The 21,934-nt window shown below is 51.8% G+C and overlaps 7 protein-coding genes across 8 annotated transcripts; 3 read left to right on the plus strand and 4 right to left on the minus strand.

Annotated features, from left to right (window-relative positions):
- Nucleotides 1–73: 73 nt before the first annotated feature.
- PV05_05875 (40S ribosomal protein S30) lies at nt 74–933 on the minus strand. Its single transcript, XM_013462437.1, has 3 exons — nt 789–933; nt 601–705; nt 74–544 (listed from the first exon to the last, which is right to left on the minus strand). Exons 1-3 carry the CDS (start codon nt 846–848, stop codon nt 521–523), a joined length of 189 nt encoding a protein of 62 aa, XP_013317891.1. The 5' UTR covers nt 849–933; the 3' UTR covers nt 74–520.
- A 191-nt stretch (nt 934–1,124) lies between these two features.
- PV05_05876 (uncharacterized protein) lies at nt 1,125–3,108 on the minus strand. The gene is made up of 2 exons (XM_013462438.1): nt 3,019–3,108; nt 1,125–2,969 (listed from the first exon to the last, which is right to left on the minus strand). Exons 1-2 carry the CDS (start codon nt 3,032–3,034, stop codon nt 1,255–1,257), a joined length of 1,731 nt encoding a protein of 576 aa, XP_013317892.1. The 5' UTR covers nt 3,035–3,108; the 3' UTR covers nt 1,125–1,254.
- Nucleotides 3,094–4,131, plus strand: PV05_05877 (uncharacterized protein; the record flags this gene model as incomplete). Its single annotated transcript, XM_013462439.1, has 5 exons — nt 3,094–3,243; nt 3,466–3,792; nt 3,841–3,966; nt 4,023–4,067; nt 4,123–4,131. The coding sequence occupies 5 exons, from the start codon at nt 3,094–3,096 to the stop codon at nt 4,129–4,131; spliced, it is 657 nt and encodes a 218-aa protein (XP_013317893.1).
- A 918-nt stretch (nt 4,132–5,049) lies between these two features.
- PV05_05878 (uncharacterized protein) lies at nt 5,050–8,435 on the plus strand (the record flags this gene model as incomplete). Its single annotated transcript, XM_013462440.1, has 4 exons — nt 5,050–5,562; nt 5,841–6,275; nt 6,324–6,386; nt 6,444–8,435. The coding sequence occupies 4 exons, from the start codon at nt 5,050–5,052 to the stop codon at nt 8,433–8,435; spliced, it is 3,003 nt and encodes a 1,000-aa protein (XP_013317894.1).
- Nucleotides 8,436–8,950: 515 nt separating this feature from the next.
- On the plus strand, nt 8,951–12,468 carry PV05_05879. 2 transcript variants are annotated; one of them, XM_013462442.1, is made up of 3 exons: nt 8,951–9,201; nt 9,281–10,067; nt 10,191–12,468. In XM_013462442.1, the coding sequence occupies exons 1-3, from the start codon at nt 9,091–9,093 to the stop codon at nt 11,963–11,965; spliced, it is 2,673 nt and encodes an 890-aa protein (XP_013317896.1). In that variant the 5' UTR covers nt 8,951–9,090; the 3' UTR covers nt 11,966–12,468. The 2 variants fall into 2 exon arrangements, with proteins under 2 accessions (XP_013317896.1, XP_013317895.1); XM_013462441.1 differs by having other exon boundaries at nt 9,281–12,468.
- Nucleotides 12,469–13,906: 1,438 nt separating this feature from the next.
- PV05_05880 (uncharacterized protein) lies at nt 13,907–14,974 on the minus strand (the record flags this gene model as incomplete). The annotated part of the gene is made up of 2 exons (XM_013462443.1): nt 13,907–14,071; nt 14,126–14,974. 2 exons carry the CDS (start codon nt 14,972–14,974, stop codon nt 13,907–13,909), a joined length of 1,014 nt encoding a protein of 337 aa, XP_013317897.1.
- A 1,737-nt stretch (nt 14,975–16,711) lies between these two features.
- On the minus strand, nt 16,712–20,615 carry PV05_05881 (uncharacterized protein). The gene has a single exon (XM_013462444.1). The coding sequence runs from the start codon at nt 20,152–20,154 to the stop codon at nt 16,891–16,893; it is 3,264 nt and encodes a 1,087-aa protein (XP_013317898.1). The 5' UTR covers nt 20,155–20,615; the 3' UTR covers nt 16,712–16,890.
- Between the last annotated feature and the right edge of the window lie 1,319 nt (nt 20,616–21,934).

Raw genomic sequence — 21,934 nt, forward strand, 5'->3', positions numbered from 1 at the left:
AACATGGACTTGACTACACAGCGATGAGTCTACTGTTCATTGAATCGTACTACACGCATCATGTAGACGAGACCCTTGCTCTTGCGTTTGAAATCAATTGGCCACGGCAGGACTTTGGAATCACCAAAGAAACTAATATCGCTTTCATCATAGGAGAAGCAAGAGGCGAGAACGCCGTCCACGGAATGATATTTCCACGACATGATGAAGGTTTGCGCACGTAACGGTGAGAAGATTGAATGCTGCAGGAGTTCGGACTTGCATTTTGTATTCGCGATGTAACAGCCGTAACGCCTTTTCCGATCATCATAGCAGATCCCATCTTCAAGCCATGTACATGTCGCCATGCTCTAGGGAGCTTAATCCCGGATCACCACATGAAATGCATATTGAGGCCGTAAAGTCGCCCGGCGTCGCCTCCTTGCTCAACAGCGCGGCGACTTTTCATGTCGGTTCTTGAAAGCAGTGCGCTGCACATTTCTAGTTTCATCCATGCGCTTTCCATACCCCCAAAAAGCTCTTATGATGTTGGGTTAGGGTTCATCTGCACATATTGTAAGCATCTGCAGGCCTTTCGAGTGCAGGTTCATGTATCCATACCTTTCTCTTGCCACCGGTCATTGTCACGTTGACGAATCGTCGGGTGTATGTGATTCTCTTCTTCGCACGACCCTTGGGTTGCTTCTTCTTCTCTTGAGGCTCGACCTGGAAAAATCCGCGTTAGCTTTTGTTCCAGAGATGGCGTTTGTTGACTGCCGCTGATGATACGATGTCGAAGAGCCGCTCACCTTTGGTGTCTGAGACTTGACCTTGCCGGCACGGGCGAGGGATCCGTGAACTTTACCCATGATTGCGGGTTAACTTTGTTAATCGATGGAATCGATGGTTTGTGTTGCGAGGATGATGAAGGTGATTAATACGAATGGCTTGCGGTGGAAGAATTCGACGATGGAAGGAGCAAGAACCGCAGTTTAGTGTGGGAAGCCGCCGCCAAGACGCTCAAGTCACGTGATATTGATCCTCAACTGAGTTGACGACTCGGCGACTCGACTCCCAGCGTTGACCGGAGCGCCAGAGGCATGTTTCGAGCATCGAGTCATGGATGATCAAACGAGAGACCTTGAGTCAAACTCTGTGGATTCTTGGTCTATTTTATTCTACGTCGGGCTGATGCTGTTACTTCCGCTATGCACGCTGTTGAATGCAAAATCGCTGGACTAACATACAACTGACACTCTCCATTCTTTCTAGCCATCACTCTTGGATTTCGTCTCTGGTAGGCAGGTCGATGGCTCTGTACAAAAGGATGAGAGCGGAAGCACTCTCGCCACCACCAGCCAGAGTCATGATTCTTTCAGCATCAACCTCGCTGACTTTGTCATCATTGAACCACCACCATTTTCCATCGTCTTCTCTACGCTTGCCGCCAGGTGCCTTGGGGTCATCCACAACCTTGCCTTGTTTCTTGACGAAACTGGTGTAGTGTCCACTGTCAGCACTGGCCCCCTGGTGAGTAATGACACCTCTCAACTCATACAAGCCGGACTTGTTGGCGCCTTCATCTTCTGCAAGCTGTTGATCAATCAGCGCATAGAGCTCCTTCTTGGCACGCTTGATGGACTCTGCACGTTCCGCTTCATACTCTGCATCAGTTTTGTAGACGTCCATTTCACCTCCTTCAGCCTCTTTCTCTTTAGGATCCTTTTGATCCCGGAGCTTGGCAATAGGAGCTGCTTCCTGTGCTTTAAACGTCTCGTCGTGCTTGCGATCTTCTTCTTGCTTGTGACGAAGCTTTTGTCGTTTCCGAGCTCTCTCTACGTCCTGCTCGTCCTTTCGAATGTCGCGGACCTTGTCGCGGACAGGGATCAGTCTCTTTTTGAGATCATCGGTGCAAAATTCCACAACGTCCAGTTCCTCGGGGAAGGTAACTTTCTTCAAAATCTTTGCCTTCTTCTGCACGTCCTTTTTCCAGAAAAATCGCACGAAATGCACCGTCAAGTATTTGGGTAGCCGGGACACTCTAGAAGTCTTGGTGTAGATCGCGTCCCTTCCAAGAGTGGGAGAATTCTTCTCAATCTCTTCTGTCAAACCAGCCATGAGTCCGTCTCGGAGGTGATTGATGGACTGGTCGATGTGGCAGTCTAGCTTCAAGAAGGTGTCGTCAGACTCGATAACAGGTTCGTTCTCAGCAGCCTCCGCAGGTGGCGCAAGTGAAGCATGGAACGTGCCAGCCATGTATCGATCGATAAATGCGATTTCCTTCTGGTCAGGCGAGCTCTTCTCTGTGATCTTGAGTTTCTGTCTCAGCTGCTGTAGAATTTGTGACCAAGCCTCCTCGGCATCCTGCTGCGCATAGCCGTGGCCGTTCTTAGCTTTTTGGGCGAACTGTGGATATGCGGTTCGCAGAGCGTCCAAGAACATCAATGGTGGAAATCCTTCCTGGGTCTCCGACATTTGCTTGTAGAGGTCTCGCAGTTGCGCAGTCAAATCGTTGGATGAACCGAGACCACCCAGGCCAAAGCGACTCAGATCTTGTAAAGTGCTTGAGGTGGCTAGATCGGGATTGTATGTTTTGAGCCCTTCTTGCATTTCTGGTATGCTTCGCAGGACTTGCAAGGTAGAATTGAGATAGCAGGTGTTTCCAAGATTCTGAAGACCAGCGGGCGTGGCCCCTTCCTGCGCGGCAACCTCTGCTGCGGTCATGTCTTCTAGGAATTTGGGTTTCTCAACTGGCGCCACAAGAGCACTTCCTTCGGACGATGCAGTCCCAAGCATGGTAAATATCTGGCCTGGTTTGGCATTGAGCTTGGACAGATCGGTGTCATCTTTGAGCTTTCCGCCTTTGATCAGAAGTGACTGTCGTTCGGGTTCGACGCCGGTGAGGGAGAAAAGTTGGAACTTGAGCATTTCGCCATTTGCGGAGGGGTCGAGGTCGACATTGTACTTCTTGCCCTGATGCTTGATGATGACTGAAGACTGTTAGAATCGTAGTAGCCATGGATGAGCCAATTTACTTACTCGGAATTGTCGCCATCTTCTCTGCAAATACGAGAATGTAGAAGATCTAGAAGGGTGCAAGAGATGTAAAAAGAGATGCTTGGAAATGCCGTCAAAGAGGCGACAAGGCTGCGGCCAGGAACAGGCGTGAACAGATGCACGTCAGACCAAAACAGCGCCGCCGCCAAGATTTCCCGCGGCGACTGGAAAGGTGACAAGCCGGTCATCCCCTCCATGCGCAGTCTGGTACCAGTTCACTCACCTCGATTGTTCTCACAGCACAACAGATATTGGAGTCTATAAAGACAATAGGAAACCTGAACTGGCTCAAGAAGTCATCGCTGGCTCTAGATCTGTGTCCATGTTGCGCTAAAACCTCTCCATTTCCACCTTCGGAGCGCTTCGAAAATGGTATGCCTGTTCCATTGGGACTTTCGAGATACCTCCCCGACTGACCCTGCTGATCAGTCACAATCATTGCGTCCTTACCTCCAATGCGTCCGTTCTTCCCTTACAGCTGCCCTTGCTCTATCGAACTTCGCCTCTCAAGCCTCAGAAAGACACAATGTGCCAGAAATCGAAGCTGCCAGTTCACCGGAAGTCTTACTCAATCCGCTGACGGTCGCACGAAACGAGAATGAGAAGGTATTCATAGAGCCCAGCGTCAACAGCGTGCGGGTAAGCATACGGATCAAACAAGCAGATGAAATCGAGAACATTCTTGTGCATAAGTTTACCCGTTTCCTTACTCAACGGGCGGAATCGTTCTTCATTCTGAGGAGGAAACCAGTCAAGGTACGCCAATGGAGAGGTTGACAGCCTTGCAAGACCTGACAGGGACAGGGTTATGACATCTCATTCCTTATAACGAATACCCATACCGAAGAAATGCTAAAACACAAGCTCGTGGATTTCATCATCCAGTTCATGGAGGAAGTCGACAAGGAAATCTCGGAGATGAAGCTCTTCGTATGTTCGCCCCCAGGTTCTCGGAAGACTGATGCAGCCGCTAATGCGCAATTCAGTTGAATGCCAGAGCTCGATTTGTTGCGGAATCTTTCTTGACTCCGGTAAGTCTGGTTTCGCCAGGGACAATCTCGAAGGATCTCTGCTGACCACGCATAGTTCGATTGAAAGACTCAAACCTCGAAACAGGCGGCGGGGCAGCGCCCTACCGGCAAGCCCTGCTGCCCGCAATGATCTTGACTTGGCCGTGAGTCGTCGCAAGGCTGCCATCGAACGGCCATATAGCCCCTGAGATCATGTGATCATGATGCAACGACAGAGAACTTCCATTGCATTGCGTGGGGGTCAATGTCCATGCATTGGAAGAAGAACTGTGATGCGCCGGAGGTGCTCACAAAGATGAATATGATGGTTTCCACTGTGCTTCTCCCGCCTCTTCCATTGTGTGCTGCTTTTTGTCGTTCAACGCCAGCCGCCAGCCCGGGCAGCGATGGATGCTAACACTCATGGTCTGCGTCACCCTTGAGCACATTACAGCTTCTCGGGGCTGCCTCAGGGCTCTTTGCCGCTCACGTTGGAGGTTCTCGCACGCTTGAATTCCAGCTGTCGCTCAAGAGCTCGAACAGGTGAAGAAGTTCGCTCATCGGCTTCGTCTATTGACGCTATGGCAGTCTGGAAGCAGCTTGTTGCAGGCAGCAAAGCTTTTCGACAAAGGTAGCAGCCTGCATGTCTTGTCAATGTCGGCACAATCTTTTGTACCCCTTCAGCGGTGAAGGAGGCAAACTGCTTGCTGGCCGCCTTTTGGAGGTCTGAGGGGCAAGGTGAGAAGTCTTTTCGCCTGGGGATTGTTACCTGGAAACATCATGCACTCACCGCCTTCGCAGCTACGCCCGAATTTGCGGTGCATGAGAAGCAGAAGACCATTCATGGTTTCGCACTGCATATGTTGCTTCTCACTTCACGCTCTTGAAGGATCAGCAGCAAATAGGCCCCAGCATCACACTTACCAGTTGGTCTTTCTTCTTTGGTTCCATCATCCTCTTCATCCATCACACCCCATTATCGTCCCTACTATCACCCAACAGCATGGCCTCAGACCCAGAATCTTCCTCGCTGGAAGAGGCTTATGCGAATGAGACCGACGGGCCAGGGCCGGCCATCCTGGAAGAGCCCATCGCGGCGGACCCAGGCTCTCCAAGCACACGACCAGGAACGCAGCCACTAACCCAACCTCACATGAATAGTACTCTCGGTGTTATTGTCCAGAATGAGCCCATTCATGGGCCTGGTTCCTTTCAACCACCAGTCATTCACATGCCTTTACCATCACGACTTCCTCTAAACCTCCCATTTTTACCTCAAGCCCCGACGACCATTGCGGCACCATTCGCTGCACCACCCGTCATCTCAGGCTGGTTTCAACCTCCTTCCACCAACCTCTACAACACTTCTAACAACCCTTTCTTTCAAACTGCGACGAACTATCCTATGACAGCCATGGAGGCCATTGTCCCTTTCGACCCGACCTCGGATCCTCCTTTCGGGGACCGTACTCAGGCCTACAAGCCACGTCCGCATGGAGTAATCAAGATCAAGAACGTAAGTCCTAACACCTTCAACTCGTTGTCATCATCTGTGTCGAGGCTCGAACTGCTGATCATGTTTGGTGCTGTGGATGTTACCGATCTTAAACGGATCTATCTGCAAAAGAAATTCTAGATCCGTTGGAGGGTACGGATAGATCCATTACACTACCACTGACACCACAACGATGGAATGATCTTGCGGATTTCTCTGAAGCCTTCCTCGCGGAGTTTAGACCTGCTCACCCATGCTTCATTGCTGTGGAATTTCAGGCTGACCGTTTTCACTTCTAGATTCCCTATGGCCTTACCATGGCGGAAGTGCAGCAGTTCATCTGCAAGCACGTCCATATCGAAGACTTGATCAAACCTCACGAGGAGGGATTTCCGATTCACATCATCATGGAACGCTCTACTGGAAAGACTATGGATGCTTATGTTGAAACAATTACTCAAGAGATTGCAGCTCAAGCCTGGGAGCATGGTTTCGGTCTTGCCCGCATGCGCCACCCAAAGCTTGGACAGCGCCATGTCACAGTTGAGTTGAGTGACCAAGCCGAGTTGATGAAAGATCTGTTTCCGAGAGCTCGCTGCGTCGCGTGGAACCATGAAGAATTTGGAACTCCGCACATCGTGCAGACAAATGACATCTACATCTCGGGCTTCAAAGGTTTCTTTACCGCTGAAGAGATGAATGGTGTGATCCGACATGCCGAATACCCACAGCGTGTAAGTGCTCCGACAGGCTATGATGCGGTAGTTGACTAACCGGTCCAGTCTCCTTTCGCCATGCGCAGTTTCCAGCGTACCTTCGAGAGCACCATCAGCACACTGTACAAGGTAAACAACTGCCCTCTTCATCTTCATCTAAGTCATTCCATTGCTAACCTATACAAGTTCCCTTGGTATGCTACCGGCTTGTATACCTTGCAGCAGCGAGATGTCCTATTCAAGACGTACACCCGCCAACTGGAAATCCTCATCCTCAAGGTTGATCCTGGCAGTGCTATTTCCCGCGAAGTTGGCCTTGATAACAAATTGTTGATGGACTTTTTGTTCGCCGGCATGAACTGCGCTGGCTTCTCAGAGCGTCAGAAGGCTACCGTCGCTGATGCGTCTCTTCGCGTTGGCCCTGGAATGCGCATCAGTGTTCATGCTCGCAATTGGCCATTTCAAACTCTCGCAGCCAATCCAGTCATGCTGTCAGATCAAGACATCGGCATGTGGTTTGAGGTCATGAACATGGGTCTTGCCGCATTTGAAGGAGAAGGTCATAACTTCATTGGTGTTCAACCTCACCTGCAGGTGATCAGAGGCAACAACGGCTATCCATTGTTCACTTACAGCGAGTCTGGTGCTGAGCTTTCGCGCAAGGCGTTCTCCCGAATGGAAACGAAGATGTTGCGTGTCCTCATGCGAAAGGGTTGGTCTGTCTACATGGGTCAACTTGGCCTGGCTCCGGCTCTTGGTCTTGATCAGGACGTTTTCGGAGGCAACGGTCTTGCGCCAGCTTACAGCGCCGATGACGACGAGTTCAAAGACGATGGCCAGGAAGACACTATCGATGGTGAAGCTCATCATGAATACACGGATGAAGAGCGTCTAGCCGCATACCAGAAAGTTCTTGCCGACATCAAGCGAGAAGAGGGGGCGATGCTTCTGGGACAAATTGACCGCTTTGCGAACCGCAGCTACCCCAACCCCGACGCTGGTCTTGCTGAAGGCATGATGGCTCTCGACATTGGCACAGGTAGACCCCTGCATCGTGCTGCGCTCAATCCCGAGTCCCACAATTTCCAACCACGAGGCTGGAATCCAAACGTCGCTGTCAACCCTGCTGTCGGTATTGCACCTCGATTCATGCCACCGCAGGTTTGGAATCAGACTGGCGCGACCGGCACTGCTGCTACTACAGCCTTTGGCGGCACTGGCTTGGGTAATGGTACAATCAGCCCATCACAGGCGCTTAGTCCCACACGAGTTATGAGTCCTCCACGCATCAGTACTGGTCGCCGCCACACCGACACCAGTCCCGTTCGATCTCTTGGTGTTGCACCTGTTTTCCAGGTTCCTGCTCGTCGCCAGACTCGTGGAGTCAGTATTACCGACACAGACGACACACCGGTCGCTCTTCCAGCTACTGGCGAAACCAGTCCTCCCTTGAGACGTATCACAGCCAGACTTGAGAACACTGTGAGAACGGAGTCTGCCAATGCTAGTCCTCGTTTCTCTAACGACGCGACCCCGGCTATGATGCCTACTACCCGCAGTTTGCCACCTACACCTGCCGGAATGGTCCATCCTCTTCCAGAGAAGCCTCCTGTTGTCCTCATGCCTTCTGCTGGTAGGCCTAGCCCTGGTCACACTCGCAACTACGGCATGACTTCCAACATGACTTTTGGTGCAGGCTATGGCTCCGCTGGTAACGGTTGGGCGTATCGACTTGGTTCTCCCGTTCGTCCAAACATAGGTGCTCCGCTGGCAACTGGCTTCACTGGTATGGGCATGGGTCCTGGCCTCTATGGTTCTGGTCCTCCATCTCGTCGCGCCAGTCTCGGTCAAGGTATGCCACCTAGTGCTGCTGGCTTCGCGACTGCTGTAGGCACTGGCTCGCCTCGTCGATTCGGTTCGCCAAGTCGTCCTAGCTCTACCACCCCGTTGGGAGGTATGGGTATGTCTCGCTTGTCGCCCATCGGAACAGGTGCGAGTACTGGTTTGGTTCAGGCCGACCCTCCCCGTCCCGGAAGTCATGTCCGTACTCAGTCTCGCCTGAGCATGACCGATACTATCGACGAAGAAGGTGGAGATGAGGAAGTCGATACCTCGGACATGGGTCGCAAGTACTACCGAGCACATTGCTCGTCTTCACATGATGCAGTCATGGATTGAGAACCACGTCGGCGCTTTGAGTATGGCATGGATGAAGGAAACGAATGAATGCTATGGAATGAGGTGGATGGCAGTCGGACAATCTTATTGTCGTGGCCATTTCATCGGAACGAGTTATGAAGAGCTGAGAATGCAAATGGATTACGATGGCTGATCGATGAGCTGAGAAGAAAAGGTGACAGAATTGATCATGAGAGCTGATCGCAGGACAGAGAAGTCTTGCACAGGACAGGCGTCTTTGACACGCAAGGACAATCGACTGGGCTCGAGTCCGTTGCAGACAGATGAATGATATTGAGCTTGAACAGCCAGACCTTGCTCCGTACCTTAGCTCTCGAGGGCTGACGGGGCTCTCGAAATCGCGAGACTTTCTCGAAAGGGCGGAACACGTGAGACGGCCACGTGAGAAAGGTTTAGCGTCTCTCGGTACTTACTGTGTCACGTGCCGGGTGCTTACTGAAGGCTCATCCTTGTGTGGCTGGGCTTTTTCGTAACCAAACCCCAGCAGCCCAAACAGCTCCTCCTCCGCTCTCTCCTCTTCTCTGCCTCGATCCGTCCACCTTTTCGATCAATACCCCTCACTCTCGAATCTCCGCAATTTCTTGCATTGCTTGTGCCCAAGGCTTCGCGGCGGCATTGAAATACGACGGCGCTCATGGACACATCACCATCTTCTGGCGGTGGAGGCAGACTCAAGAGGAAACAGTCTGGGAACAAATCCAAGACCCTACCCTGCCCGCACTGCCAGCGACTCTTTGCCCGACTGGTATGTAACAGCTTCATTCGCGTTGCTTTTCGATTCCTCGAGTGCCTCGGTCGCATGCTAACCAGCCTTCGACGAACAGGAACACCTCCAGAGACACATTCGAACCCACACAAAAGAGAAACCTTTCGTCTGCGACATCTGCAACAAGTCGTTCGCGCGAAGCGACCTACTAGTACGACATGAAAGACTCGTCCATCCTGGGGAGGAAGAGCAGCATACCACAAGAAAGTCTCATAAACATCATCTCGTCAACGCCAACAATGCCGCCAAAGCTGCTGCTCACGCTGCGCATCAAGCCCAACAGGCACAATCGGTCTCGGATGACATGGACATTGCGCCCCAGCATAACCAACCACTACTCTCACCACAGGCTCCTCCCGAGGGAAGAGGCATGATGGACATGCTGGACCCCCAGCTCATGCAGCCTACAAACGGTATGCATCCAGTAGATGGCTTGTCTTCACATCAGCAGTTGGGCGCTCCTCCTCTCGATCCATCGTGGGGCTATGACCTGAATCTGCTGTCGCACGCTGCTAGCCATGTGGCCTCCAGCGGTCAAGACCATTTCATGGCTGGTATGCAGCAGGCAGCCCAAGACCAACTCCATGAGCCTCTGCAACAGATGATGCCGCCCGTCTCAGAGGGACAGTACCAGCCTCGCATGCTGACAGAGGGATATGGGCATCCCACACCAATGTTCGAGCCTCCTGATCTCGGCGACCCTATGCAAGACTTTACAGTCTTCCTCGATAGTGTCGGTCTGTCCTCGGAATGGTATGCCAGCATGTTTGGTGATCAGGCGGACAACTATCACTCGCCTGACATACCGCGCGATCACCTCAACATTTCAAGACCTCATTTGAACGGTGAGCCTCCCATCGACAGCAAACTGAGCATTGCCCAAGAAGAAACAAGCACTTTCTCTCGGTTTGGTTCCAGATTGCCATCCCTTCAGCCAGAGTCTAAAGAGCCTGATTCAAATCGACCAGAACCGCGAAGTGCGATCGAAGAAGCCGAGGCCATCAAGACCAAAACCACTTGGGACGTCTCCGATTCAGATCGGTCAGCCTTCGCCTCAAAACTGGCTGGCTTCGACAGCGTCATGCCAAAAGGCTTCATTCCACCCTCCAGACATTCCCTGTCGAGGTACCTCGCAGGCTACGTCAATGGCTTCCACGAGCATCTACCCTTCATTCACGTCCCGACACTCCAAGTCGCTGCCAGTGCTCCTGAATTGGTTCTGGCTTTGGCTGCTGTGGGTGCACAATACCGGTTCGAGAACAGCCGAGGCATAGAGCTCTTCTATGCTGCCAAAGCTGTCGTCCTAGAACAGATCCGCCAACGTGATGATTCGGCAAGCTCTCATCTCTGGAACAGGCCGCGGACGGGTTCTATGGTTCAGTCTCCCGGCGGCGGCTTTACGGGCCAAAGTCACTCGAGCAGTCCATTCCAGAATGTCACGCCCGAGTCCCCAATCGTCACCGACGGCAAGGAGCAGATGGAGTCGATACAGGCACTTCTGTTATTGACCGCGTTTGCGACGTGGGAGCGACACACGGAGCTGCTAAGAGAAGCCCTGGCTTTCCAGAGTACTTTAGCCCGACTGGTCCGTGAATCCGGCCTCATCAGTCCTGAAATCACACAAGCCCCGGAAGACCTGACCTGGGAGGATTGGATCAAAGTTGAGGGTGACAAGCGGACCAAATTGATCGTGTATTGCTTCTTCAATCTGCACTCGATAACATGGAATGTGCCGCCACTCATCCTCAATTCGGAAATCAAGCTGAACCTGCCCGACCCGGCCAACGAATGGAAGGCTACATCCGCTGAACAGTGGAGTAAGCTGCATTCATCAAACGCCGTCCCGCAGGTGCCTTTCCAAATAGCATTCGCCCGCCTCTTCAGTGCGCAGTCTCCATCCGAAATCACACCCATATCTCCGCTTGGCAACTATGTTCTCATCCACGCCCTCATTCAACAGATCTTCTTCGCGAGACAGCTGTCTCTAGCTTGGCCTGGCGTCGCGGGATCGAGCCTGCGGATAGAGGACATCACTGTCCTAGACCGAGGTCTCCGAGCATGGAAAGCGGGCTGGAAACGTACCCCGGAATCAAGTCTTGACCCTCAAAATCCCAATGGTCCGGTCGCATTCACGTCAACAGCACTCCTAGGTCTTGCGTACATCCGACTACATGTTGACATGGGACCATTGCGACACCTCGAGACCCGAGACGCCACTCAAATCGCCACCGCCCTTCTCAATACACCTGATATCCGCCGCGACCCTCGCTTGATCCCCGCACTGCTACACTCCGCTCACGCCCTGTCCATCCCTGTCCGTCTCGGCATTGACTTTGTCGCCCGTACACAGACATTCTTCTGGTCCATACAGCACTCACTCTGCAGCTTGGAATGTGCATTTCTGCTGAGCAAATGGCTCACCGTGCTGTCTAGGTTGAAGTCCGAAGGCGGCGCCCCAGTCACCGAGCATGAACGCAAACTGCTCCTCTGGGTGCGCAGTCTCCTGGATGAGACGGAGATGACGGTCCAGCTGGACGGCAATGCGAACGATCATACCGTGCTCAATGAAAGCCGGGAACTGCTCGATGACACGCATAAGATGCGCGCTTTGAGCGTCGCGGTCGTGCGCGTCTGGAGCAAAACGTTTAAAGGGAATACGAGCTGGGCTATCGTCGATATGATTGGTTCGGCGCTCGAAATGTACGCGGATATGCTGGAGCAGGAGATGTTTGGCCATGTATGATTTTCCCGGAATGACCTCTTGGGCAGAATGGTGGACCTGGCCACTGATGCGAGTTTGCCCGAAATCAGCGGCAAGGTGGCGAAAGGGCTGTCAATCAGCGGCAGCAAAGAATTGTGTGCGCCACTGGACTGGGAGCAGTGATATGTGATGAGTTTCCTTGTCGTGATCGAATAGGCGAGGCGTGTACGGATACGGTTCAGGTTCTTGCTGCTTGGTTGTGATGTGGTGGGTATGATACACGTTTGTGCTACCGCACACTGCCCTGTGCAATGGATGCCCCCGATTGCGCCGGCGTTGGACCTGGCTTGGCTGGGCTTGATCAAAATCACAAAGTTAGCAGAGTCGCAAGGTGTTTCCTTGTAGCCTAACTTCATGTACATGGTATGATACATGGTTTGATACATGGTTTTCCCCTTTTTTTTATCAGCACAAAAGCGTACCTAGGATTTTCGTGCCTCTCAGTCTTAAATAGGCGGGTAAATTGACTCGAATCTGAAGTCTTCACTCTCATTGATGGGCTGTGCTCACTGTAAATGTAGAACAAGCCTATGCCATACGACAGCCAGTCTCAGGGTGTATTGACTCGGCCCTCCGAAAGAGTTGAGACTTGGGCACGAGGGCGAAGGATCAAAACAAAACCGAAGATGAGCATGGAGAGACACAAAACCTTCGAATTTCTCCCTGGAAGTTTCATCATTTGCAACCTGGTGTACTTTATTGTTGTTCGCTTCCATCACACAGAGTCCTTCGTTGACCTCTAGTCCTACGGGAGTCTCCCATTCTTTCAATCCGACGCCATTGCAATGGTCATCCTGAATCCAGCCTTGACACAGACATCTCCAACTTCCACCCAGATGAATCATCTTCGTGTTGTTCACCAACATGATCCTCCGTCAACATGATTCTCCGTCAACATGATTCTCCGTCAACATGATTCTCCGTCAACATGATTCTCCGTCAACATGATTCTCCGTCAACATGCTCAACCCCCGTCAAGGCCTTCTCTTCCCCCCAAGTCATCCTGCACCATCTCCTTCACCACCATCTTTCGGACAGATCCTAGTTCACCAGGTCTTTCAACCCAACTTAACACCCTGCACCGCGAGAAGGTGCCTGTCCATCGCAGGGCAAAAAAAAACAAGCCATTCAACTTCTCCAAGGTAATGCTCAGCTCAACAATCCCCCAAGGGAGATCAGATCTGACGTGTGTAGAAGAAGCTGAATGTATCTATCCAACATGCTTCCAGGCAATCAGAACCCAATTCCATCTCACAAGGAGATCCGATCTGACACCAGCTGAAGTGATTTGGAAAACAAAATATCTATCCAAGCTGCTTCAAGGTAATCAGAACCCAATTCAATCTCACAAGGAGATCCGATCTGACACCTGACGAAGAGCATTTTGGAAGTAAACAAAAAATGACAACCAACCCCTCCAAGTGATGCTCAGCTCGACAACTCCTGAAAGAAGTTGGATCTGGCGTGTGTAGGAGTCAATTGGGCGTCTCTACCCAAGCTGCTTCGAAGGTAATCAGAACCCAATTCAATCTCAAAAGAGATCCGATCTGACACCTGTTGTGAAGAGCAAGGGACCATCCTCCAAGGTGACTGCCACCCAGCATCTGAGCACCAAAAAGCAAACGCAAGCTATCTAACTATCCGTATTTAGTATGATTTTGTGCTGTTCTTTCATTCTTTTTTTGGCGGTTCTGGCACGGCGTCCCGTGTCGTCCCCATTTTGCAATTTTCTTTTGTGCTCAGATGATAGATGGTCAGGCCCTTCTGTCCTGCTCCTGCGCATGCCACAAACCCCCAAGGGAAGCCCAGCGTCCTGGAACTTCCCGACTACAAGACAGCATCGGTCAACAGTGATGCCCCACTGAAGGCTTCAGACTGACCTGAGCCATTCCACCATCAAATACCTAGGAAGCTGGCTGCTCATTAAAAGAAGACGTCTTCCATGGAAGAGAATTCATGAGACTCACCACCAAATATGCCTCCTGAAAGCTTCAAGTAATCATAACCACGAACGGCCTGATCCTCGAGCCAACCTTGACCTTCAACGCCCTCAGGTCTATCCTGCTGACATTCTGATGATCTCTCCCACTAGAATCCATCACAGAATATCTGCTCACAACACTTGTGAAAGCACATCCCAACCGTTCCCAGACCCCAGTGGCGAGCTGGTGTGGTGAACGGTTGGTGGCGAGTGATCAGGACTGACTTCTTAACTGGCTTGGATGACTCCGCCCCAGGAGAAGCGCCTGTCGTCACTTTCGCTTCATCAGAGAGTTCGGCACGGTGCTTCAAGATCGAACGGCCTGGACGACCAGTTCGATGACTCTTGATTGGCTCCGGCTTAAAGCAACTCTGCATCAGCTTAAGTGCGCCTTGATGCCCTACTACATACATCCCCTCAAACCACTCCTCTCCCTCCTCCTTCTCCTTCTCCACCACGTCCTCCTCCTCCGAGGTTTTGCCAACTCCTTTGCCCTCGGACGACTCCGTATGAGCATCAAGAGGGTTGCTGGGTTGTACCTTGGAAGGCCAGCGCCCAGCAAACGAACTCTTGACACGGACGGGAAGCCGGGACGCAAAAGTCTTCTCCCCTGTGACGGTAGGAGACACGGCGGTTGACTTGCCCTTCCCACGCTCACCATCCCCAGCAAGTGCTAGAGGATAGCAAGTGCGAGACAAAACACCTTCAAGACCCACCCGTTGGGGGATCTTGGAGCCCGCAGCCGAAGCTTTGGAGAGACAGGTGTTAGCCTGCTCTTTTTTGGTGTTGTCCGCAGCTTGCTCCTCTGGAACGCACAAGCTGGTAGTGGATGGTGGCAGGTCCGAGACAATTGCCACAGTGGTGCTCTCAGGTAGCTTGGGGGCATCCTCACTACCGTCGAGACCAGATAACCGTCCTCGAAGGACGCTGTTGGTCAACCAAGGCCGAAACCTGGTGTCCCTCTGGCGCCTTCTCAGGTCGAAATCCATTGACTTGACTTGTTCACGCATGGTGACAAGGCAATCTATGAGATGGAAGTCAGTTTGATGCTCAAAGTACGGCGGCAGAGGGTTCGGAGTGGAACGGGCACCGATAACAAAGACAGCGTTGGGCATGGAGGGCAACAAGCAGCAAAATGGACCGAACGTAGAGGGGCATTGGGTTGAGAGGGAGGAAGCCATTGGGTTAAGAGGGACGAGGGCATTAGGACTGTTGATGAAGGACACGACGTAGACAACGAGAAAAGACAGAGAATAACATGAGGAAAGCACCATTCCGCCCAAAAGATGTGTTTTAGGTCGACCTCCATGGCAACAAACATCAGGTATAGAGGGTATTTCACTCACCAACGATTCCTCTTGAATTCTCTGAAAAGTAACACTTCTCACACACACCGATCGTAGTCTGTTCACAGTAAGCAGTATCTCGAGAGCAGTTCAGCAGTAGAGTATGGGAAGCAGAGGGTGATACTAACCTTGGGAAAAAAGAAAAAGAAAGAGAGATTCGGCGAGAGGAGGACGAGGTTTATGTATGGCCAAGACAGCGATGCAAACAAACATCCTTCCTCTTTGCCATTGTCGGCGGATGCTCATGTGAGCATGTTGTTGACAAACAGGTCAGGAGGACGGGTGATCCAAAGAGCCAGGCCTCATGGCGGTGGCGGTGGCGGTGGAGTGTACCGAAAGCATAGCGGACGCGGCGACGATATCGGAAGGGCGGACGAACACTTCGATAGGACGAGAAGGCTAGGGAACGTGAGGACCGCCGTGTTGATCCCGGAAGGCTTGATCATCTGAGTACCGCAGAAGATATGGTTATGGGATGCTCTGGCAACAACAATGTCTGATGACTCTGGTCGAGGCTGCGATGTCAATCAGGGACCGCGACCAAACTCAAGTGCACGGTTGTGGAGCCAAGTACACATTGTGGCAATCAATACAAGCCTTGTCAGGAGAGCGTATTGAGAGTGCAAGAGGAATCGTCTGGTTCGCATACATGCGTTCGAGGGCTTTCGAAGGGAGAAGCGACGGCGAGGAGGAAGAAGTTGTATGACTGGACACGAAATCGTGAAGGAAGAAAGCGTAGGAAGGCTTCTTTGCCACGATGGATGGTCATGCGGATGCGAGCTTCGGCGCAGGCCAGATTCCCAATGGGTTGCCAATGAGGACCAGTACCGTCAGGCACCTAGTCAGACATCGGAGGGGCAAATGTAAACAAGACGCTGGTCAGACGGCCAAGTCGTCAAAAAAGTGAGCAGGAGAGCATGACGACAGAACAAGAACAGAGGAAAGAGGATCGAGCACAGAGAATAGAGAATAGATGATAGAGTGTGAGATGATTGAATTGGCTGCAACCAGCAGCTGGTGAAATATTCTTTCGGGTCAAAAGAGTTCAGATACATTTGGGAAATAATGAAGAGAACGAAAAAGTGCAGGAACAGACGCAATGCCTTCGGATAATCTGATCTTAGGCGTTTTTTTCCCCTAAGGGCCAGGAAATGCATCAGCTCACACACTCACCAGGACATCTCACAATCAGACTTGTGGCATCACTTAGATCGCAAGATCGCAAGTTCAAAGGTGATATGAAGTTGAAAATTGAAATTGATATAGAGTTGCAACACAAGATCTGTCAAGGCTGTCTATCTCCATGTGTTTTATTAGTCAGCATTTCTTGGACTGGAATCTGAAACCAGTGAACAAGCTCTGCAGTGTCTCTTGTCGAAGAGTCAGTGTGATACAGGCATACTCTATATCATCTTGGTTATTGCTATTGCTCTCCTGAAGCCCAAAGTCTGCAATGCACTCCGCACAGTCCCATGCTACATTGAAAACGAAGGGTGATTCCTTGAGCCTCTCAACCAGGCTTAATCCAATGCTGTCCGATGCTTTGCGCTGCATACATATACGTTCGTTCACAGGTCGTCTCAGATGAAAGCAGGACTTCCCCCATGCACACTTTGGCCATCCTCGCTGGTACTTTTTGAAATCTTCCGGCTTTTCAAGAAGTTGCTGACCATCCTCTTACTGCCGAACATGCCCAATACCTTGGAAGCACTACGGCCCACAGGCAGCGTTCCCCATTGCAGGTCAGTCGCTTTCACTGCGCTTGAGTCATGCTGACTCGGCAAAAGCAACCCTTCAGAGACTTCCGCTACAGGCCGGGCGACGCTGAGACGAGGATCTCCCATGGTGTCAGGGTGGCCCGGCGTCCTCTTCCCCAGATAAGTGCTGTCAAATGGGCGGTTATGAGGAGGGACCTCCATGTTGAAGGGCCGACTGAGCCGGGCGACCAGCTGGTCCTTCACCTTTTCACATGGGCTGTCCTCGAAACGGCTTGGAGTTGTCGAAATCGATTTTGGAGCGCTCTGAGGCGTCGAGTATGGTCCTCTCTGAGAATTGAAAGCCATCTTACTGGCTCTTTTCCTCAGCCGCCCAGTTGTATTTCCGGCGCGAAATTGTAACTGTGGCCGTCCAGGAGTAGACACAGGCGGGGAATCATTCTCTTCAGTTGGTATGTTTTCCTTGTCTGCACGGTCTTTCCGGATTGAAATGTGACTCTTCTTCTCCTTTAGCAATTTGCCGAGATTGCTTGGGCTTAACTTCCTCAAACTGCTGTTGGCCCTACTGTCATCGTTGGCCTTGTTGGAGATACTGCTAAGTGCATTTGCCCCAGAGTCTTCTATAAAGACCTTACGGCTTTTCCGGACACTGATCGTGCTTTTTGCCTTAGGAGTGTTGCTGCTGGGCACTGTCCTCAAACCCAACAGAGGGCAGTGATCGTTGTTTGTGGCAGTAGCCGAATTGGACGAGAGCCGGCGACCGTTATGCTGAACAGGTTTGATCTCGTGTTCCGAGTCGATCTGTGCCTGCTCCCGCGTGTGGCTGCATGTTTGATTTGCTTCTCCCAACGTCATTGCATTCAGTGTTTCTGACCAAGGATTCCATTCCGGAACCTGGGCCTTTCCTACACCTGGGTGGATCGTGCCGTCCGAGAGGGAGCGTGCACCTTCCACAGGGAAAATTGTCGCCATCCCAGCACGTTCCGGGTAACTCATATTGCCAAGGTCGTCCGAACTCCCAATTGGTGAAATGTATTGTTCGTTGATACCGCCATTGGTTGTTCGCGAGTAAATACTTTCGCTGCTGAAGCCAAAGCGAGGACGATTCATCATAGAACTCGTCGCTTTAGATTTCACGATGACGCTGCTGCTGTCCGTTTCCGATCTATTGGTCCAATTGGTGCTGGATCCGTGGAATCGTTTCTCTCTAAGCAACTTCTTGAATGGACTCGGAGCACCAGGATTCTTCTCCAGGGAGAAAGGGAAAAAACTTGACTGTGATTCCTGCATGGCCAATCGATCCCTTCGTTTTTCGACATGGTGTTCATCTTCGCCGGAGTTCGTTGCATTCTCCGTTTCACGCCGTGAATACGATGTAAGACTGAATTCTCTGTGCTGATCATCCGGCGCCAGGCTAACGCGGTCAGCCAGAGACGGGTCGCTACGCACCGCCCGAATTGTCGGTCTGTCAAAGTTGATCGTGGGCTTTGTACTGGTCTCGTTGATCGCTTCCAGTGCGACTCTGGTCCTTTCCATCTCATCTTCTTCTTGGCTAATGCGTTTGATCAAAGCTGAATACACACGCTGGCTGTCCACCGGAGGCAGAACACGGCCGTCATTCGACACGGATTGCAACGGCTCTCTGAAGACCTCCACGCCCCCAATGTGCCGGCCTGCTGAGGAAGAAGGCTGGTGAGGGCCACCGTCCTCCTTGATGACCGATAATCTGTTCCGGTCAATTGGCCCAGATCGCAGCCCGATGGAGCCGGTCATGGTGGAGTCCGTCCAGCTCGTTACACGGGAGCGAGCATTCGAATGAAGTGATTCTCGGCTTGCGACTGAATGTAGGGTTTCTGAAAACTTGTCAAGGTCTTCCACCGCATCATATTCTGAACTCAATGGGAGGTACACGCTGGGCGGCACGGTTTGTGTTGCATCTGATACAACATAGGAGTCGAAGCCGCTCGGTTGGCCAGTATTATCTTCCAAGTCCAAGTAATGGCTTCTTCGAGCCTCGAGCTGCTGCGGCGGGATAGTGTCCTTAGTTGTGGTGGACTTACCCAATACCTTCCGAAATCGTTTGCGGAGAGAAGCTGAGAATGACCTTTTGGTTGAACACCTATCTGGGGATCGAGGTAGACTACCAGATCCGGCCGGTGAACCTTCCAGCTTCTGAGACTGATCAGGCTTGTTTGTCGTAGCTCCGAGTTTGTGATATATCTTCAACTTCATCTTGATCGGCGTCGATTCCCTCTCTTGCAGCCTTTGGTGCTCCAATTCATCAAGGAATTGAGCTCGTGCCATTTGTACCGCCTCTTCACGACCACCCCATTCACGCTCAGCCTCTGTGCGCATCGTGAGCGTGCTCTTGGGACGTAGGAACGTTAGAGACCGCTTGAGACGAATGCGAAGGTTGTTTGTCGGAAGAACCGCTGAACTTGTGACGCTTCGAAGTGTTCGCGCCGTGGCCCGAGGACTTGACCATGAGCTGTGTTGACTTCTTTCCCAATGCGTACCTGGCGAGAACAAAGATTTCGCTTTTCGCAATTTTCTGTATGAGGAAGGCAAAGCCCCATATGTCTCCGTTGTCGATTCATCGGAAGGATCTCGAGCTTTTCCGGGTCCAGTGTTTCGGCCACGGCGATCAAGCGGTCCAGGTATTCGGGTTGGAGTCGAGCTACGCAAAGTTTTGTTCAGCAAGCCATGGCCTGGTTTGTACCGTCGCGTTGTTCGGACCCAGGAGGCAGGGTTGCGTGGCTGCGGACCTGAAGGGTTGCCTCGTTTTTGCCTGGCACTGCTATCAGAACGATCGAGTTCCGATGACGACTGCAAGCTGGCTCGAGTCATGGCTCGTTCGGCAGCTATGGTGGCACCATTGTCAAGTCTGGCGAGGTGTCTCCTCCTTTGTTCACTCCACGTATCGGAATCTGAGGTTACGTGATTGTAGATGGATTTCGCCTGGTCATCCCATCGCTTCAGTTGGTCTTCGTCGAAATCGATGGTAGGTTTGACAGGCTTGCCACCTCGGCGATAGTATCCAGAATCCCAGGCTTCCTTCCAGACTTTGTAATAGTGAGCCCGACTGTCGTCCCAAAGGACCGTTTGTCTTTCTGCGGCCTGGTTACCCATACTGAAAATATCCAAAAGTTGAACTGCTCAGACGGACAATACCATACTGATCAAAACAATTGCAAAAGAGTTCGTCGAGAGAGGGGAAGTCGAATGGCATAGAAAGTAAGATTGCAGCGTGGCCATCAGAATAGGAAGCTGCTAGCAAGGTCACAGCAGCATCGCCATGTATGTAATGACGACCAGCCTTCGACAGCCATAGGCAGCCACACCATGTCCTGAAAGTCGTTTGTACCTTCCTCGCAGCAACTTTCGATACAGCATGACCTCTCCGCTCTCTGTACCACGGCGATATCCAAGACGTATTGTAGCATAGAGAGGTCTCCTAAGCCCTTCCAATCCTTTGATAATCAAGGACGCTGACCCGAACATCTGTCGGAAAGCGAAGACCGCGGGAACCGTCCGACGAAGGGTTGATGGAGCGTTCCGACAACATCAAAACGTCCTATCCCCGCTATCCGTTCGCATAGCTGCAAAGAAGCCGAGAGGAAAGCCCGCTCTTGCGCTTGATCCACCTTCTGAGCACGCATATGGAGAAGAATGGATTTCATGGGCAGAATGGGGGGACTATTCGTAACAAGAGCAGCTGGGCTGGGAGCTAGCTGAATTGGCGCAGACAAGTTTGGTGACGAGCACCAAAAGCTGGCGACAAAGAGGAGCAGAGCAGCCCTTTTCCCCTTCCCCTTGCAAGATTAAGTCGGCAGCTGGCCTGGGCTCGCGTTCTGAGCTGAGTATGAATGCAGTCGCCGGGCCAGAATTTGGATATGCTCAGGAGAAACACAATAAACGTTCGATGGCCGCCACGAGCACTTCATGGACGATTGATACACAATCCAGTTAACCATTGTGGGCTCAAATGCCACACAGGCAAGACTGGGGATAGTATACCAGGAAGGAGACGCAGTTCTTACGAAGACGGTGTCAGGCAAATATGATGGGTTCCTCGATGACTCCGGCAATGGTCAAAATCGTTGCCGCAGTTTGCGGTCGACCGCTCCATAGTACAAGCTCCAGCTCAGAAGAGGAAGCTTACCTTGGCCTTAGCACGCCGAGAACGCTTGCTAACATCAGAAAGCAGTAGTAAACGCGTGATGGCGGACCTATTCTACCGATGGTCATCAAAGAGCTCGCCATCGCTGTATGTGTGTCTTCTCCTGGTCCGATTGGCAATCATTGTCAAACCTGGACTGAAGGGGGTGTCAGGGCCGGGCGGCTCCTTTCCAAGAGATAATCAGACTCGAGGAAAAAGAGAGCCAGCATGACCACACAGCAACAACATGCAGAAAGAGAAGTATCTCCAGATCCGAATGTTGACCAGGAAGGGGATCCCATGTTTGCAATCGCATCTCAACACATTATTTTCCATGGACAGCATGCCAATTTAGCCTGAACAGACGCAGGACTTCAAAGTCTGTCGAATATTCTGACGAGGATATGACTTTGCGCAGTTTGCAGTTGAAGGCGAGTCTGGTACAGGCTTGTGGGGTTAAGCAGTTGGTGATGAGATGAATTCGCGATGCGTCCGGTGTGGTGGGGGACAGCAGTGGGAAGAAAGATGTCAGGAGATTGACGGGGAAGATGCCAATGGATGTCCAGTGGATGTTGAAGGAGATGCCACCCAGATGCTGTGGTTGGCGACAGAGACGACGAGATCGAAGATCAGATTTGCAGTTGCAGGGATGGATCACGTGGAAGAGAAGACAACACGGAAACATGCGGCAAATTGGTCAGGCTCACCAGGCTCATGATCACCCGCAATTGCAAGGAACTAACTAACATA

Source organism: Exophiala xenobiotica, assembly GCF_000835505.1.
Source record: "Exophiala xenobiotica strain CBS 118157 unplaced genomic scaffold supercont1.3, whole genome shotgun sequence".
In the NCBI taxonomy this organism is placed as follows: Eukaryota; Fungi; Ascomycota; class Eurotiomycetes; order Chaetothyriales; family Herpotrichiellaceae; genus Exophiala; species Exophiala xenobiotica.

What these genes read in the sequence shown, in the direction of transcription:
- PV05_05881 (XM_013462444.1), bottom strand. Translation starts at nt 20,154, where the DNA reads ATGGGTAACCAGGCCGCAGAAAGACAAACGGTCCTTTGGGACGACAGT.
- PV05_05875 (XM_013462437.1), bottom strand. Translation starts at nt 848, where the DNA reads ATGGGTAAAGTTCACGGATCCCTCGCCCGTGCCGGCAAGGTCAAGTCT. An exon ending in TCAAGTCTCAGACACCAAAG is followed by an intron (nt 706 to 788) that starts GTGAGCGGCTCT and finishes GGATTTTTCCAG; the next exon opens with GTCGAGCCTCAAGAGAAGAA. An exon ending in TGACCGGTGGCAAGAGAAAG is followed by an intron (nt 545 to 600) that starts GTATGGATACAT and finishes CAATATGTGCAG; the next exon opens with ATGAACCCTAACCCAACATC.
- PV05_05879 (XM_013462441.1), top strand. Translation starts at nt 9,091, where the DNA reads ATGGACACATCACCATCTTCTGGCGGTGGAGGCAGACTCAAGAGGAAA. An exon ending in AGCGACTCTTTGCCCGACTG is followed by an intron (nt 9,202 to 9,280) that starts GTATGTAACAGC and finishes TTCGACGAACAG; the next exon opens with GAACACCTCCAGAGACACAT.